The 18,605-nt window shown below is 55.1% G+C and overlaps 1 protein-coding gene across 1 annotated transcript in view; it reads left to right on the forward strand.

Moving 5' to 3' along the window:
* The window catches only part of LRRN2 (leucine rich repeat neuronal 2), a 40,565-nt gene extending 26,118 nt beyond the window's left edge, over positions 1-14,447 (forward strand). The window contains exon 2 of the mRNA XM_043485535.1: positions 11,387-14,447. Coding sequence (XP_043341470.1) covers positions 11,623-13,761 — 2,139 coding nt within the window. The 5' untranslated portion in view covers positions 11,387-11,622 and the 3' untranslated portion in view covers positions 13,762-14,447. The remainder of the gene's footprint in view (positions 1-11,386) is intronic.
* The last annotated feature ends 4,158 nt before the right edge of the window (positions 14,448-18,605 follow it).

Genomic DNA, 18,605 nt, shown 5'->3' on the forward strand with positions numbered 1-18,605 from the left:
TTTCACGCTCATGTTTTCACTAGATCTACACAAGATTTCTGGACAAAAGACGGAAGGCACTAGTCTAAACCCCATTTTTCAGAAGTGAAAACTGAGGCTCATGGAGATTAAGCATTTTGCCAGGCTTGTACAGTTAGTAAGTGGTAGAGTGACAGCCAGAATCTAGGATCCCAGCATAAGTTTGCTGGGACTGCCATATCAAGTACTACAAAGTAGACTGGATGGCTTAAACAAGAGTAACTTAATCGCCTTGGGTTCTGGAGGCCAGAAATCTGAAATCGGTATGTTGGCAGGGCGGCAGGGGTGCAGTCTTCCTGCAATCTGGAGGGGAGACTCCTTCCCAGCCCCTGGTGCTGTCTTCCTTGGCTCAGAGCTGCAGCGCTTCAATTGCATTCTTCATCACCTCATTGAATTCTCCTTGTGTCTCCGTGTCTGTATCCAAGTTTACCTCTTCTTACAAGGACACCAGTATTGGATTAGGGCCCACCCTAACCTAATATAACCTCATCTTTACTTGGTTACATCTGCAAAGACCCTGTTTCCAAATTAAGGTCACATTCACAGGATCTAGGAGTCGGTCTTCATTGTATCTTTTGTGGGGGATACAGTTCAATCCATAAGGGTCCAGTGGTCTGCAATGCTGTTTGCATCCCGTGCTCCATCCCTCCCATTTTCTCCTCCGTGGCTGCTTCTACCAAGGATGAGGCGCTCCCCTCTCCTGCAGTGCAGAAAGTGGGGCTGGCTCGGAGCGCTTTTCACCTTCCACTCTTCTCAAACGATTACTGGCTACTAGGGTGGAATCTTGAAATAGAGGCAGGCTTTTTGTCTTTTTTATTCTCAGACAGTAAAAATCATTAAGGCTTGCTCTTAATTAGTTTCATTTTGAAGCTTCTAAATATTGATTTAACCTACACTCCTTTGTACTTGCTGCAGTCACTGAATTATGCCTGATATTGATCATGGGATGGAAGCGTTTCCCTCCACCAGGCCCGGGGCCCTAGAAGGCCGTGGTCCCTCAGTGGGTTTGTGGGGCTCAGAAGGCATTGATAGGCTTGGAGTCAAGAAGCCCCTGCCAGGTTGGATAGGGCCTTCCTCTCCCAGAAGGGCTATTCAGCTTAGGCCACGGGCCAGTTTCTTTCTCTTGGGCTGGCCCATGCTTGGGGGAATTTGATCAGCTGGAAACCTCCCATTCCTTTCCAGGCCTGAAGAGAGCCAGGCGGGGGGAGCTGGAGGTGCTGTGGGGTCAGGGTTTAGAGTGTGGGCACTGGCAGCCTCCAGACCTTGTTTGACTCCTGGCTTTACCAGCCGAATGTTGTTGGGCGAGGGACCTATCCTCTCACATCTATGAAATGGGGCTAGTAATCCCTTTATCTTGCTATGGTTTTGAGCATTGAGTGTGACCACTCATGTCAGAGCCCAGCCCAAGGCCTGGCTCATAGAGTCCTCAGTCAGTGGCTGCCATTATTAACACTGCTGTCCCTCTGGGACAATAAATCTGGATTTGGAAGCACACACTGTCTTTTAGCTGTGGCTGCATTACTTGTTTGCTATATGATCTTGGGCAAGTCGCTTAATATCCTTTCCATTAAAATGGGAGTGGTGACATCTATGACCCTGCCAGCCTATTGTGAGACTCACACAGGATCATGGAGGAGGAAGAATTTAAACTGTGAGGTGCATACGGTCATAAGGGGTATTACTGATGGCTACAGGAGGTACTGTGTTCGATGCCCTCTGGGCTCCCTCTGTCTGCGTACTGTGGCCCTTCTGGCCCCAGCCTGCTGTTCCAGTCTCTTCACACCACTTGCACTCTTGGAAACTAAGGGGGACCACTCAGTTCTTGAAGTTCTCTTTGTCATTTTTATCCCAGGACCTTTGTTCCTGGTGTCCCCGGTATGTAAAGAATATCTTTCATCATCTGTGCATCTTTTGACCTGTTGATTTAGACAGCACTTCCCTGGGAGGTTTGTTTTTTAAAGAAACAAAAACAACTTTATCAAAGTACATTTCATACCTTCAGATCTACCCATTTTTTGTGCATAGTTGAATGACTTTTGGAAATTCCCTCTGAATTTTTGCCCAGTGTCCCTCATGAGGCAGAAATGTGTTTTCTCCTCTAGACAGTGTCCCTGTTGCCCTTGGTAGGTACTTCCATGACACCTCTTATCATGCTTTAGTAGAGTGGGTTTTTTTAAAATCTGTGATCACACCTGCCCTTCCCATGACCTTGTACCCCTAGCCGCCCATAGTGCCAGCATACAGTCGCGACTCTATTAATGCCCATTGGGTAGAGAGTTTCCTTGTGGCCAGGACAGAGGGGCGAGAGGTCTGGAATACTCAACTCGTACCTATCAGCATGATGATAAGAAGCTCATCATACACAGAGTTTTAATTAAGCATTCCTAGCTGGCACTGTTCTTGTTTACAGAATTCTAGGCTCAGCTGTGGGGGGGAGCCTTAGAGATAATCCAGCCCAGCAATTCTCCAACATGGAGCCCGTCGGAGGCACCTGGAGGGTTTGCTCAAACACAGGTAACTAGGCCCCACCCTCCGATCCTGGAGGTCTGCGGTGGGCTTGAGAATCTGCACGGCTAACAAGCTTCCAGGTGATGCCGATGGTGCCGGTCCAGGGACCCCAGCTTTAGAACCGCTCTGTAGCCCAGCCCCCCAGTTCACAGGTGAGGGGCCCGAGGTCTGGAGCAGTAGGAGGACACACCCCAAGGTCGGTCCAGGCCAGGCCGCAGACCCAGTCCTGTCCTGCCCCGCGTCCTCCGCCCCGTTCCCGTGCTCTGAACTCTGCTCCCGCCCTAACTGCAGAGAAGGCGGGTGCAGGCACCGGCCACACAGGGCCTCTGACAGGCTCTCCACCGGCCTGACCCCAGTCGGGGAGGGAAGCAGGGACGGGGAGGGCCCCGGGAGGCGGGCAGGGCGGGCCTGGAGGAGGCCACGAGGACAGGCCGTTCTCACTGCAGTTGGTTGTGGGGGGACCCCCCCACCGCGAGGCTTGCAGCTGCAGACATTTGTCTCGCAGGCTTGCCCGAGACAGCTGACAGAGAGGGGAGGCCGTGAGCCCCACCGGGACCAAGGCTCCTTCCGACGCGTAATTTATCTCGGAGCTTCATCTGGCAAACCTGCTGATGAAACGAGTCTCCTTTTCTCTCCGCCTCATCAATTTTCATTCTGATTTCATTTTCTTTTTCCGTTAGAAGAGCTTTGGCCTTTCTCCTTGTTTAACTGGTCTGCTCCCCACTTGCTCTGCGTCCTTCTCCTCAGCCGCCCAGGCCCCGCGCCCTCCCCCCAGGCACCCCTCTGCGCACACGCACACCTCGTGTTTCTCTCCCCCTTGGTTCTGGGCACACGAGTCACAGAGTTGCCCCTCGAGGGGCTCACAGTCTGATGGAGGAGCTGAGCACCGTATTGGGTGTGGGTTCCTCGATAAGAAAAAGAGCAAGGGATTAATTAGCTGGGGGTGGGGGTGGTAATGGAAGACTTCAGAGGAAATGTGAACTGAGACCTCAGAGAATTCCCAGGGTCCACGAGCGCTGACAGGGACTTCTGGGCAAGGCCCCTGCATGTGCAAAAGCAGGGGGCGGCAGGAAAGAGCATTGCTTGCCTCTCTGGAGCCTCCCCCTCTTTCCGCCTGCACCTAGCTCCCAGGGACCAACTGTGTCTTAAGGGCTACTGAAATGCTGCCCAGCATCCCAGCTGATTCTAGGAAGGGTGGGGGAATTATAGGGAGGGAGCTGGGGAGGCTGAAGGTCAGCGCTTGGTCTTCGCTGCCCCTTTGGCTGGTGGCCAGTGCAGAAAGTCTGCGGGCTGCAGTCACACTGGGGCCTTTAGAGCGCCTCTAGGAAGGGCCCTTTCGACCCTTCCAAGGGGCACCTGGGCAAATGGAGGAGCTGCTCACCTAAGCCAAGGAGAGTGAGCTGTTTGTTGGGTGAGAGTGTCAGACATTGGTGATCTATAAGTGGACTGAGTTCTAGAGCCTTCTAGAGTCCTGAAGACTAGAAACAGAACCCTGATAGGAAGCCGCAGGGAGTGCTTAGAGAGAGATGGAGAGGGCAGCTCCATCAGGAAGGAGTGTCAGCCTGAGATGGAAGAGCTCCTGGGAAGGGCCGCCTGCTCTAGGGGCACACAGCCTGGGGCAAGCCGTCTGGGGTGGGCCTGGTGCGTGGGTGGCCTGGAAGCTGGAGACTGAGCCCCAGACAAACCCAGGGAGATGGAAGTAGAAGAGGGCTCCCCTGGATGCCAGGCGCTTGGCAGGCATCACCTCTTTCAGATTTTCCCCATGAGGGAGGTCTCTCCCCAGTTACGAGGAGCAGCCTGAGTAAGGATGCTCGAGGTCACTGGGATTCAGGTGTAGACTGACTCCAAAGCCCTTCTGAACGCTGGCCTAACCTAAGGTCCCCAAGAGTCCAAGGCTGGTCCAGAGACCTGGAGATGTAGGTATTTCTTTCTGGAAATAAATCCCTTCCCTCCCAAGTAAGGAAAAGGTTTTTACTGGGACAGTGACTCCTCTCACTGCAAAGTGGAAGAGAGGGCAAAGGTGGACAGGAGAACCTCATCCTTTCCCCCAAGAGATGCCCCCTGTTTTTATCCCTGCTCTCCTCCAGTCTCCCCAGCATCTTCTACTCTTGGAAGTCAGCTTCTGGCACTAGAATCATGGAAGCAGAAAGGGCTGGTGTGTGAGGCACAGCCAGGTTCCCACTCAGGCCGGTCCACATCTGAGCTGTGGGACCTGGGTCTGATCCCTGGGCTCCACTGAGCTGAGGTTTCTCTTCTAAAAAGTACCCCCCTTACAGGGATGTTGGAAGGATGGGAAGAGGTATCTAAAGGGCCAGCAAATAGAAATCCAGCATGTACAAATCACTCAGGGGTGTCGTATCTTCCCTCTGACACTGATTTATATCATCCTTCTTGTAGCATCAATGAGAGTTGAAGGGACTCACCTCAGTCAGAGAGGCTCTGCAGACTCATCATTTCCAAGCTTCTATAGCTGCAACTCAAAGGCAAAAATGCATGATTTTGCATCATATCTGTTTGTGCTCAAGTGTGTACGTATGTGTGTGTATAAAACAGAAAGAAAAACATTTCTCAAAACATTGCTTAGTCTAGCTACATACTATGCACTCTATTGTCTATTTCGTTTTTTAATGCATATTGTTATCCACTTTAAACTGTTTTCATGACCCACTAATGGGTTGAAGTTCATAGTTCATGGTTGTAAACACCTCCCACCCTCTACACTGCCCTAGGTTCTGAGGAGACAAAAGTCAGTACCAAACCATCCTTTCCTGCAGGAGCTTACATCCTGGTTGAGAAAGCAGGCTGACTGAATGGCAGTAAGACAGACGCTGTTACAGTGGAGGTTTGTTCCCGGTTGGGAACTGCACTGGGTGTGACCACCTTTCTCGGGGGGACTCTGGGCACATGTCACAAGAAGGTGGCATTTGGGATAGGTTCTTATGACTGGAGAGCAGTTTGACAGTTTAAGTTGGGGAGAGGTTTTGCTGGTTGAGTGGGAGGCCTGGGGAAGGGAAGGAAATAGCAGGTCTAGTTTGGGGGAAGCGTGAGGTGTTTGGGAACAAGAGGGTCACTCAGGGCTGAGAAGGAGACACCGAAAGAGGCTATTGTAAGAGTCAAGACGACCGATGAGAAGGGATCGTAAGCATGAGCACTGTGGCGGGCGTGTGTGAGGCGGGAGAGGGGTGGGTCAAGGTGGCGGAGAGTTCCAGTCTTGGAGACTGGTGGGTGCTGGTGCCGCCTGAGCAGGTTTGGTGGGAGATGTTGGGCTTGGGGCAAGTTGAGTGCGAGGAGCCTCTGAATGGGCAGGTGGAGGGGTCCGGGGCAGTTAGAGGAGTCTGGTCTGGGTCTCTCCTTTCTGGCCACTCCCCTGCTTGTCCTTTTGCCTGGAGCCGCAGACTGTCATCAGAATATCTACAGCTCTGGTAGCAGAAAGGGGCCAGCAGTGCTGCCCCAGGAGGAGGCCAAGACTCAGCAGGGCTTTGGGGAAAGGCTGCCAGGGGTGTGTGAGGCCAGGAGGTCATTCTGCCTTTGCCTCGAGGCAACATAGTACTCACGGGTTCAGGTCATAGGGTTCCAACCAGAGAGGGGACCCTAAGATGTAGAACTGTAGATCAAGAAAGAGAAATAGGGCTTCCCTGGTGGTCCAGTGGTTAAGACTGTACTTCCACTGCAGGGGACACAGGTTCAATCCCTGGTTGTGGAACTAAGATCCCACATGTCATGCAGCATGGCCAAATTAAATAAATAATAAAAATTTTTTAAAAAAAGAGAGAGAAATAGAGGAATCAGTCTCCCTTCTTGGAGATCACTGATTAAGAATGAGACCGTGAGAAGCTATAGTCACTGTGAAGCAGGAGGATGAATTAAGTGAATTTCAAGTCTGAGGTTCTGGAATTCCCTAGAACCAGAGTCAACTATTTCCAGAGCCATGGTTTCGACTTGTGATGGGAAAGGATGGGAAATTCTGTGCTTAAAAGATGAAACTGACTGATGGTGACAAAGCCAGGCGGGACGATCGCTACTCCAGGTGGGAGCTGGACAGTGACTGGGAAGCATCACACGGGAAACTCAGGAGGGCTGGAAGTATCTGTTTCTTGTTCAGGGGGTGGTTATATTGGTATCTACTAATGTAGCAATTCACCAGGCTGCACACGGGATTTGTGCCATTTATGTACTCTCTTATTATACCTGAATAAGAGAAAGGAAAAGTTTACTACAAAAGGTGAGAATTGAGAAGTAGGAGCTAAGATGGGAGGAGAGGCAACGGGAAAGGGGCCATGAGGACCACACACAGGCATGTCCTAGACATTGATCCGGGCTCCTCACAGCAGCTCTGTGAGAAGGTCTTATCCTCACTTCCCTGCCCGGGTCACTGACTTTGCCCAAGGTCGCACAGTGAGCGGCAGAGCCAAACTCAAAGCTCTGATCGCAGAGACTGGCTTCCTTCTGCTTCACCACTCCTCCTTTGCATAAGTTATTTATGGAATTCAGACTCTGGAAGACCAGATAAATGCTGAGGTCTCCTGCAGCCCTGAGGTCCTGGTTGTCTGTGATTAAATGGGAGGCGGGAGTGAGGGCTGTGCTCCCCTCCCAGGAGGAGCTCTCAGGGGCCAGGTGTACAGATGGAGTGCTGCCCCCCGCCCCCGCCCCTCGCGTCCCCCCACCCAGCACTTATCTGCCAGTGAGGAGGCCGGAGTTTATCAACGCTACACTCAATTATGCTGCCCATCTGTCTCCGCAGCTCAGGGGGCCCTGGCACTGAAGCTGCAGTGAAGGCCAGGCCATCGATCACTGCCTGCTGCTCCTCCCTTCTGAGGGCTCCCAGCCCAGGGGGGCTGGGCTACGAGGAGGGGCGGGGGGACAGAGCCGCTCTGCACCCACGGCCATCTGGAGGAGTGGCGCTGTCTGCTGGGAGGAGCCACTGGCCCTGCTGCGCCAGAGAAATGGGAGAAGGGCTGCTCTGCCTCTGATGCCAGCTTCTCCAGAATTCTTCATTTGGTGCTTTGCCTAGGATTGGGGTTCAGTGGGAAGTGTGTGGAGTCCATTCCATACTTTCTGCTAGGTCCAGAGCAGCTGCCCGGAAGAGGGGGTCCATCAGGGCTTGCAGAGCCAGCTTTTCCAGGAGAAGCTTTGCTCCTTTCTTCTCTTGGGTTAGACCACCCTGCATCCCCCTGAAGGCCAAGGCTGCAGCAGTCTGCACACGGCAGCCCCCAGCCCCCGGTCCAGAGGCAGACTGAGGTCTGTGCCACCTCACAGAGGAGCAGGGTCTTCTCTGTGTGTCCCCACGGGAGTCCCTGTAGCCAGGAATCAAGGCATGGTGCCCGAGGGCCCCCTCAGGTCGCCATCGGGGAGGAGGGGCAGAGGGTGAGGTCGTCCCTGAGGGGGCTGGCCTCTGGGGCAGACTTGCTGGGCCACCAGCCCTGCACTCTGCTCCTGTCCGCCAGCATCGGTCTGCCAGGCAGTGCACCTTGGCTGGGCTGGGGAGGCAGGTTATGGAGTCAGAGACCTGGGTTTGAATTCTGACCCCACCATGTCAGAAGCTATGTAACCTCCGTGCCTGTTGCTTCTGCTGCAAAGTGAGACTAAATAATCTCTTCCTTCTCTGCCTGCACACAGGATCGATAGGAGAATTACATACTTCACTCTTTGTATCCACTCACCAGTACCCTTGCACACTCAGTCCTACACTTGGCAGGCACCATGGGGACACAAAAACATGCATGACACGGCCCCTGCCGCCAAGAGCTTGCAATCCAGTTGGGGAAAGCATACATGTGATAACCTGAACTCTTGCTCACCCAGGGAGATTATAGATAAAAGACAATTAGCTTTCTCTGCAGTTCCCAGCAGAAACTGCTAATCAACTGCATGAGTGGGCCATGTGCAAGACAGCCTTAAGCAGTGATGGCAGGTGAGTGGGCAGCTCTGAGTTCTATCCTGGAAGGGGCTGCGAGCTCAGCAGTGATGGGGAGGACTTGTCGAGGCCTTTGCTAAGCATCGGGGCCAGAGGTGCATGTGAACATGAGGCATCCAGCCACTGTCCCTCTCTGGATGCCGGCTCACCCCCCCAGCCCAGCCACAGGGGCAAGGAGGTGGGTGAGCCTGGGGTGGAGGGAAAGGCACGTCTCTGAACATTTTAAATGAGTTTTAAGTGGCTTCTCGATGCCCTTCACACAGTTGTGTATCCCAGAACAGAGGTGCCAGGACAGAGGCGCTGGAGGAGGAGCCTGGGGCTTGGGCAAGGCTCAGGGCCCTCCCCACCCACTGCGGCCTTCTCTTCCCTCACGAGCTGTCTTGGGCTCTCCTCATCATTTTGCATTTTTGGTCCTGCCAGAGTGGCACTCTTAAAGGTGTGGCATTTGGCTCTGCCCCCAGGTCCCCACCCCACCTGGAGATGACACTGGGCCTACAGTGGGCAAGCTTCATAGGGGCTGGTTAAGCCCTAGGATCCAACTTCTACCCCCTCTAAGAAGTCCTGGAGCTGGGTGCCTCCCCATCCTGGGGGATGCAGAGAACTAAGACTAAGCCCTCTCTCTGTGCACCGCACCCAGCTCCTCCAATCCTGACAACGAGCTCATTCTACACTAAGGAGCAGATGCTCAGAAAAGTCAACAGCTTTTCCCAAAGTGCTCTGGTAGGAAGTGATAAGTAATAGTAAGATCTGTGTGATGGTAGGTAGTGTTCTCTCAAGTCAGGCCTGGGCAAGAAGCAGAGGCCTCTTGTGTGCCCGTGAGGCAGGACTGCAGTCCTAGCCCCACGACAGGGACAGCCCTGCTTCCTCTGCACCCACACAGCACACTGCAGAGTCCTCACCCCTCCTCCTGACCTCCACTTACCGGCCTGCATGGCTGAGTCCCCTGGTTCCCCTCTGCACGTGGATGTAGGTGTGCATACTTTTGTACACGTGTGTTTGTTTGCCCTGAGTTTTATGTGTCAGTGTACACACACCCCCCACGCAAAACCTCTGTGCATTTTAAGTCATGTTGTTTTTCCCACCTTCAGAAATAGCTGCAGAGGAAGGTGGGAAGTAGTCAAATGTAAACAGTCATGCCGCTCCCCTGCTCAGAGGAGGCCTCCAACTGCTCCCCTCCCAGCCCCAGCATCCTGGAAGTGGGAGAAGGCAGGCAAAGAGCCCCTCTGGCCAACTGAGAGGCACCTGCCTGCAAGGTGATAGGAGACACAGGTCCCAGTTTCCCATAGCTCCCTGGCAAGTAGTCATCTCCTCGGGGGACAGAAATAGTCGCCCAGCCTGCTGCTGCAGCGGCCAGGGCAGCTCAGGGTGCCCAGGATTGGGTCGGGCAGATGTGGGGCAGAGGACAGTGTAAAGGGCACACCCTCTGAATTCCTGGCTCTTGCCACTTGCCAACTGTGTGGCTGGAGCCAAACTCTTCAACCATCTCTGAACCTCAGTTTCTTCATCTGGAAACTGGAAGTATTAATGCATGTCTTATCGACTCTTTATAATGGTTAAGTGAAATAAGACATGCACAGTCTTGGGTCCTGGCAAATTGCAGGTGTTTAGTAATCACGTGCTCCCCTGACGCCTACAGCTGGAAAACTACCAAGTCAGACCTCCACTCAGAAGTCAGATGAGGCTTGGAGGTGCCCTCTAGCTCCCCATCTTGGTTCTAGGCCAAGGCTGGACTTGCATCAAGGGTGATGCAGCTGGGCCCTGGGTTCCAGAGAATCTAGACCGGATTGTCCATGCCTGGGAAGGAGGAACAGCAGTGGCTGGGATTCTAGATGGGGGTAGGGGTAAGGACCCAGCCTCCTGGGGGAAGGAGCCCTGGGACCACAGAGATTGATTTATATGATAAACCCTCCCTGGGCCCCTGCCCTGGGCTGTAAGCATGATAATGAGTGAGAAGGTGCCCAGCTGGAGAGACATTTCCACATGGTGTGATCAGGGCTGTGATGGAAGAAAGCAGAGGGCACTGTGAGAGCAGGAGCCAGGCCCTCAGCCTTCCAGGGGTGGAGAGGGTGAGAAGCAGCTTTCTGTAGGAGCTGACTGGCCTTAAGTTGAGTTTTGAAGAACAAGTGGAAGTTGTCTGGGAGACAGTGAGGAGGAGACAGGGGTGGATGTCAAGGGTAACTCTGGCCCAGAATATTGGCTGCAGTCAGTATGGTGGCCAAATTTAGGACAATGGGCAGAGGCCAGATCACGTAAGATCTTACCTGCAGGCCTGAAGAGCTTAGGCCCAGGCTTAAACCCACCTCCTCCTCCTAGCAGCTTGGCCAGGCTGCTGGAGAAGGGAGAGCCCCTACCTCCAGGTAGGGAAGTTGGCAAAAAACAAAGCCGACCTCCATCTCAGGACAGCCTAAGCAGACCCTAGACGACCACCCTACTGCCCCAGCCAGTCTGGGTATAGGGTCGGGGCCCACTGCCTTTCAACTTTCAAAGTTTTAGGAGCTTACCCTGGAATTGCAAAGCCACCTTTGGTTCTGCCACCCTCTACCCACACTGTTGAGAGAGATGTCTGAAAACTATCACTTTATTTCCCATTTACTCAGTGAGCCGAGGAGGAAGTGAGGAGAGAAGTGAGGCAGGCTGGAGAATCTACTTCATGTCTCTCTGGGCTCAGAGGACTCTGAAGATGACGGCAGTTCCAGCCACCCCCTCTCCTCCACACACACACACCTTCCCCGAGTTATCCGGGAAGCTTCCAAGGCTCAGAAGACTTCCCAGAAGACTCCGTCACTCCCCCAACAGATGGGAGAAAAGGACAACAAAGCCAAAGGGCTGTAGGATGGAACTCAGGAGCCCTGGCTCATCTTGTCCTTTGGCTTCTTGAGTCTAACGAGGGAGACACGGGAGGAGCGGGTAGATTCTGATCCTTAACTCTGCGTCCTCTTCTTCCAGGTTACCCTGGTGGGGCATGGTGATGAGTGAGCAGACCCGGCACCTGTAGACCAGGATGGAGCACTGTTCCCAGGAGGGCAGGACATGGTGTCCTCCCGTCCCCGCATAGAATGACTGCCCTGGGGGGGTGGTTCCCTGGGTCCTGGCCGAGCTGCTGACCCTCAGCCTGCGAACCGCCAAGAGTACCAGGACTCCAGACTCTCCTTGTGGATGGTCCCCTGCCCTGCAGCTCCACCATGAGGCTCCTCGTGGCCCCCCTTTTGCTAGCGTGGGTGGCTGGTGCCACCGCCACTGTGCCCGTGGTACCTTGGCACGTGCCCTGCCCCCCTGGGTGTGCCTGCCAGATCCGGCCCTGGTATACCCCTCGATCGTCCTACCGCGAGGCCACCACCGTGGACTGCAATGACCTATTCCTGACGGTTGTGCCCCCAGCGCTGCCGGCAGGCACGCAGACCCTGCTTCTGCAGAGCAACAGCATCGTCCGCGTGGACCAGAGTGAACTGGGCTACCTGGCCAATCTCACAGAGCTGGACCTGTCCCAGAACAGCTTCTCAGACCCCCGAGACTGTGATCTCCGTGCCCTGCCCCAGCTGCTGAGCCTGCACCTGGAAGAGAACCGGCTGACCCGGCTGGAGGACCACAGCTTCGCGGGGCTGGCCAGCCTGCAGGAACTCTATCTCAACCACAACCAGCTCTACCGCATCGCCCCCAGGGCCTTCGCGGGGCTCAGCAACCTCTTGCGGCTCCACCTCAACTCCAACCTGCTTCGGGCCGTTGACAACCGCTGGTTTGAGATGCTGCCCAGCCTGGAGATCCTCATGATTGGCGGCAACAAGGTGGACGCCATCTTGGACATGAACTTCCGGCCCCTGGCCAATCTGCGCAGCCTGGTGCTCGCGGGCATGAGCCTGCGGGAGATCTCTGACTACGCCTTGGAGGGGCTGCAGAGCCTCGAGAGCCTCTCCTTCTACGACAACCGGCTGGCCCGTGTGCCCCGGCGGGCGCTGGAGCAGGTGCCGGGGCTCAAGTTCCTAGACCTGAACAAGAACCCACTCCAGCGAGTGGGGCCCGGGGACTTTGCCAACATGTTGCACCTCAAGGAGCTGGGGCTGAACAACATGGAGGAGCTGGTCTCCATTGACAAATTTGCCCTGGTCAACCTCCCCGAGCTGACCAAGCTGGACATCACCAACAACCCTCGGCTCTCGTTCATCCACCCCCAAGCCTTCCACCACCTGCCCCAGATGGAGACCCTCATGCTCAACAACAATGCTCTCAGTGCCTTGCACCAGCAGACCGTGGAGTCCCTGCCCAACCTGCAGGAGGTGGGTCTCCATGGCAACCCCATCCGCTGTGACTGTGTCATCCGCTGGGCTAACGCCACCAGCACCCGCATCCGCTTCATCGAGCCCCAGTCCACGCTTTGTGCTGAGCCCCCGGACCTTCAGCGCCTCCCAGTGCGGGAGGTGGCCTTCCGGGAGATGACGGACCACTGCCTGCCCCTCATCTCCCCCCGCAGCTTCCCCCGCCGCCTCCAGGTGGCCAGCGGAGCCAGCCTGGTGCTGCACTGCCGGGCGCTGGCGGAGCCCGAGCCCGAGATCTACTGGGTGACGCCCGCTGGGGTCAGGCTGACGGCCGCCTGGGCGGGCCGCAAGTACCGCGTGTACCCCGAGGGGACCCTGGAGCTGCGGAGGGTGACAGCGCAAGAAGCAGGGCTGTACACCTGTGTGGCCCAGAACCTGGTCGGGGCCGACACGAAGACGGTTAGTGTGGTTGTCAGCCGGGCCCCCCCGCAACACGGCAGAGACAAGGGCTGGGGGCTGGAGCTCCGGGTTCAGGAGACCCACCCCTACCACATCCTGCTGTCTTGGGTCTCCCCACCCAACACAGTCTCCACCAACCTCACCTGGGCCAGCGCTTCCACCCTCCAGGGCCATGGGGCCACCGCACTGGCCCGCCTGCCACGGGGCACCCACAGCTACAACATCACACGCCTCCTTCAGGCCACGGAGTACTGGGCCTGCCTGCAGGTGGCCTTCGCTGATGCCCACACCCAGTTGGCCTGTGTCTGGGCCAGGACTACAGAGGCTGCTTCTTGCCGCAGAGGCCTAGGGGACCGGCCCGGGCTCATAGCCATCCTGGCTCTCGCCGTCCTCCTGCTGGCCGCCGGGCTGGCAGCCCACCTTGGCGTCGGGCAACCCAGGCAGGGTGTGGGTGGGCGGCCTCTGCTCCCAGTCTGGGCTTTCTGGGGCTGGAGCACCCCTTCCGCCCGGGTGGTGTCGGCACCCCTTGTCCTGCACTGGGATCCAGGGAGGAAGTGGCCCAGGTCCTCCGAAGGGGGGACTCTGTCCCCGCCATCGTCACAGAGGTCCTGAAGCTCAGCCTGTTCTCAGCAGTAGAGAAATAACTTGGACTACTTTTTACCAAGAGGGAGGCGATCTGGGCCAGACGCCCTGCCAGGAAATTGACCTGGACCCACGTGCTTGAGGCCTGGCAGCTGGACTGAGACAGTCAGCTTCGAGCCCCAGGGGGTGCCTCTGCAGCCTCCAGGAACCGCCTCACCTTCAGGGGGCACCTCGGCTGCATTCTGAAGAGCGGCTCCAAGGAGCAGGAAGGACTCTGGCTCGAGCCGCCTACCTCCCCAGTTGTCTTTCTGCCCGGAGAGTCCTGGGCCTCTGCCTGGATGTCCCCTGCCTGCGTCCCCAGGCCCCTGGCCCACAGGAGGCACTCCCTCCTCTTCGCTGTCTCTGTACAGTCTCAGTTGCTTGCTCTTTCCGCCCCTGGGCAAGGGCTGAAGGCCTCTCCTCCTGACCTGGGGGGGAGCTGCTCCCCACGTGGGCCGCCCCCCGGCCCTCGCTGGATTGGAAGGATGCATGGAAGAGGGACACCCAGGAACAGCTCTGCCCAGCAGCCAGCTCACTCTGATGGTGACTTTCTGTAGGCAATTTTGTACCTTCGTGGAGAAACGTGTCGCTTCCCCTCAATTCAGTTTTGCTCCTGTTTTGTAAAAAATAAAAATAAATAAGAAACACAATAATCAGGGGAGGGGAATGGAACAAAAGAGAAGCGATCATTCGAATACTGAGTGTAACTACAGAGCTCTCAGTTCGGAATCCCTTTGGAGCCTGAGGATGACAGGGGGCTGGGGAGGATGAGGGAGTGGGGGGGGCTTGGACCTAGAAGCCCGGTTTGCCCGGCAGGTTTGGAGCCTGACCTGCAGGCGCCTCTGGACCGCTCCCCAGAGAGCCCTGTAACGGAGCAGGAGATCTGGGAACGGGGGACAGTGTGCAGGAGAGGCTGACAGGACAGGAAAGAAGAGGGGACACGGAACGAGAGGGAGGGAAAACTGGAGGAGAGTCTGGAGATGGAGACAGTGGAAATTTCCATCACCACACACTCTCACCCCTTCTCTTTCTGTGATGAGCAATTAACATGCCAGTACATAGGAAGCACTTCCCAGCCTATTTCTAATTAAACAAACCCAAGAGGCAGAGTCATGCAGAGAATTTCAAATCGTCAAGACAGCAAGGACTTTGGCTCACGGGGGCAGGAGGAGTGTTGGGAGGTGACGGAGGGTCTGAGCGGGGAAGGCTGTGGGAGACCGCAGCATCTATCTTTCCAGTCCATTTCAGTATAATTTGCAATGAGCTGGGTTTGCTTTTGCAGTATTTTTTTTTTAATGGATCGACTTCCTAGGACCAAATGTGAAGAGAAACATCTGTTGGAAAAGCAGAAGAGCCAAGGGGAGGGGGCTGCCGTGGCCAGCCAGTGGGGGTTCCAGGGCAAGAGGCTGCCAGACAACGGCTGTTGTTTCTGAGACGGGTCTCTTGAGATGGAAAAGAAGCCACACGTGAACCTGAGAACTCCGATGTTACAGACACAGTTAGCAGACATGAAGGAAGTGGGCTCAAAGTCACCCTCAAGGTTGTGAATGTAGACGCAAGTGAAGCCAGACCAGTAGCTGGAGCTTCCAAACCCCCAGACCCAAGAGACAGAGCCCTCACCCAAGTCAGAGGATGATCCCCCTCTCCCAATAAACACAGACAGTAGGGTTCTCTGAAGACCTTCAGCAAAAAGCCAGTTGAGAAGTCTTCTTCCTCTTGGATAGAAGGGTTCTCACACACCAGCCTGCATCAGAGTCACATGAGGGCCTGGTCAGCACGGAGGCTGGTCCCACCTCAGAGTTTCTGATCCAAGTCTGGGCGGGATCTAAGAGTGTGCATGTTTAACAAGCTTTCAGATGATACTGCTCTTGCGTGGAAAATCCCATGGACGGAGGAGCCTGATAGGCTGCAGTCCATGGGGTCGCTAAGAGTCGGACACGGCTGAGTGACTTCACTTTCACTTTTCACTTTCATGCATTGGAGAAGGAAATGGCAACCCATTCCAGTGTTCTTGCCTGGAGAAGCCCAGGGACGGGGGAGCCTGGTGGGCTGCTGTCTATGGGGTCGCACAGAGTCGGACACGACAGAAGCGACTTAGCAGCAGCAGCAGGTGATACTGATAATGCTGGTCTGGAGACTACACTTGGAGAACCGCGCAGCTCCAACCTGGGGTGGCTGCAATGTTTTGCTTCCTCTAGGCCCCAGTTTTTTTTCTAGATAGTGGTATAGGTTATGGCCCTGTGAGAGGGTTGCGGGAGGGGCTGGAGGCTGGTCCATTGGCTCCTCTCCCCTCTACTGCACGGCTACTCAGCCCCGTTTCAAAAGGACAGCCCATTGCCCTGAGTCAGCAGGCTCCATCCACATGTGCTCTTTCCCATGCACAACTGACACGTTCTTAGGGGAAAGTGAAAAGGAAAGTCGCTCAGTCATGTCTGACTCTTTGAGACTCCATGGAATTCCCCAGGACAGAATGCTGGAGTGGGTAGCCTTTCCCTTCTCCAGCGGATCTTCCCAACCCAGGTCTCCCACATTGTAGGTGGATTCTTTACCAGCTGAGCCACAAGAGAAGCCCTCTTTAGAGGAGGGATCTGGGAAAGCTTTAGGACCATCATAGCCAAGTTCGGGGCAGCCTATTCACCGCTGGTGGGGTTCATCCTCCATGATCCAGAAGCTCTGTGGGGAAGAGGCAGGTCAGGACCTGCACTGATCTCAGAAAACTGAAGTCAAAAGTCAACACCTCCTCTGTCTAGGATGAAGGGCAGGTGCTACCTTCCTGATGGGCCCACATGGCAAGGAGAATCCAGGTTCTGGTCCTTTATATAAGCACCCAGAGCCCAGTGAGCCCTGCAACCCTCTCCCAGCATCCTTGGCCACCTCAGAACTCCCACCCAGAACGCCTCTAAGAGCTCAGGCTCAGCCATAGCAACCCCAAAAGGGACCCCAGCACACCTCAGATCCTGCAAGTGCAAATGCTTGTAAAGGTGCCTGGGGTTGGAGGGTGGAAAGGCTGGAAGATGAAAGACATCATTGCTACCTTCCTTTCCCAAAGACTCCTGAGTTACAGGCAGGGAGCCCCGAGGGAAAGGGGTGCAGCTCTGGCTCCCACGTCCTCAGGAGTTCCCAGCACTGAGTCCTTGAAAGTGAATCCCTTCTTCTGAGGGGAAAGGTATTATGGGGAACCTGAGTCTCAACTGAATTCTCTGGTCCTGAGCATGTGGCTGCCCCCAGAGAAGTTAGGTGAGCTGGGAAAGGATGGGGGTGAGTGGCCTCTTTTCTCCTGGAAAGAGAGCAGATGCTGCCAGGCTGAAGCCAGCTAAGAAGGGGAGGGATAGGCACTTTGGGGTTGCCATGTCCCGGAATAGCTAGAAACTGAGCAAATGAGAGCCTCTACCCTGGTACAGAGCCAGGCACACGGCTCAGGTGTGTTGCGACCAAGTGGAAGGACAGTGGAACTCACTCCCAGTATATCTATTAATGCAACCTAAGTGCCATTCAAAGTCTTAGCTTTCCAACTAGACTGGGTGTGTGGGCAACTAAACATGCTGGGGTTAAGACAAAGCGGCTCTTCAGCCTGGTCTCTTCTGGATATTTAAGATTGCTTTTTAAAAAATGCTAAATAGAAGGCAGTATTTGTCACTGTTTGAATTTCAGGTTGTTACATTGGGCCTGTCATTTCCATCTATTGAGATGATTTCCAAACCCTGCTCAGACTTGCTGATGGTGTGGGCTGTCCCTGGCTAGGACACGCCTCTGCAGTATCCAACCCTGTTTCTCTGTCCTCATCCTCGGCCCAGATAGTGGAGAAGATGCAGGCCAGGATATGGTTCTGTGGCTCACCACAGCGGCCTTCCCACAGCTGACATGGACCCATCCATCAACACATCTGAGATGGGTGCTCAGCCAGCTACAAACCACATAAACACACCCTCTTGCAGCCCACGTCTGTGCATTATCCCACGAGACAGACTTCACGGGAGGCTCTGCCAACACGAGGAGAGAGTGAGCATAAGGCAGTGCTGAGAGCTCTCAGATTAGTCCCCATATGCAGGAGTCATTGAGTTGGGCTGATCTAGTGTAGCATGACCAACTGGTTCTTTCCCAGCCTCAGCACTGAAAAGTCCCTTGTTTCAGAAACTCTCTGTCCTGGGAAAACTGGGATGGTTGGTCACGCTGGTCTAGTGACCTCTTCCTCAGTGTACCAGCCACCATCCTTCCTCCTGTTCTCCTTTCTGCCTTCCCATCAACAAGCATTTAATGAACAAGACTATGCAGTTGGAAGAGTTCGAGGGACTGGGGATGCAGATAAACCTCTCGGAGCCCATAAACTTTACAGTTTAGTGAGTGAAGGAAGTTGATGAACAGGACAGATAAGTAAGAATATGTAGCCTTTTGGGTAGTAGCAAATACCATGGAGAAAAGCTTGAGTCAGGGAAGAGGATGAGTTGGGGTGGGGAGGCTACACTGGAGGGCTCAGGAAAGGCCTTGCTGAGAAGCTGATGTTTGAGCAATGCCTTGGGGGAGGGAACCAACCAGTTATCTTGGAGGAAGAGTGGTCCCAACAGAGAAGGCAGGCAGGAAGCCCAGAGCAAGGAGGGCGGAGGGAGAGGAACCATGAGCCCTGAGGGAAGGGAATAGCCTGGCGGTGGGGCTGGGCCCCATAAGCTCCTGCGAGGACTCAGAGTTTTCCCTCCAGTGAGAGGGGAGACACTGGACAGTCCTGAGCAGACGTGGGCGGATTTGACTCAAGCGGCTCCTCAGATCATGGGCATGGCGGGAGGCCGAGGGCGTCACAGAGAGACCACTCAGGAGGCCACAGCAGTGAGGGCCTCAGCTTA

This window comes from Cervus canadensis, chromosome 13 (assembly GCF_019320065.1).
Source record: "Cervus canadensis isolate Bull #8, Minnesota chromosome 13, ASM1932006v1, whole genome shotgun sequence".
In the NCBI taxonomy this organism is placed as follows: Eukaryota; Metazoa; Chordata; class Mammalia; order Artiodactyla; family Cervidae; genus Cervus; species Cervus canadensis.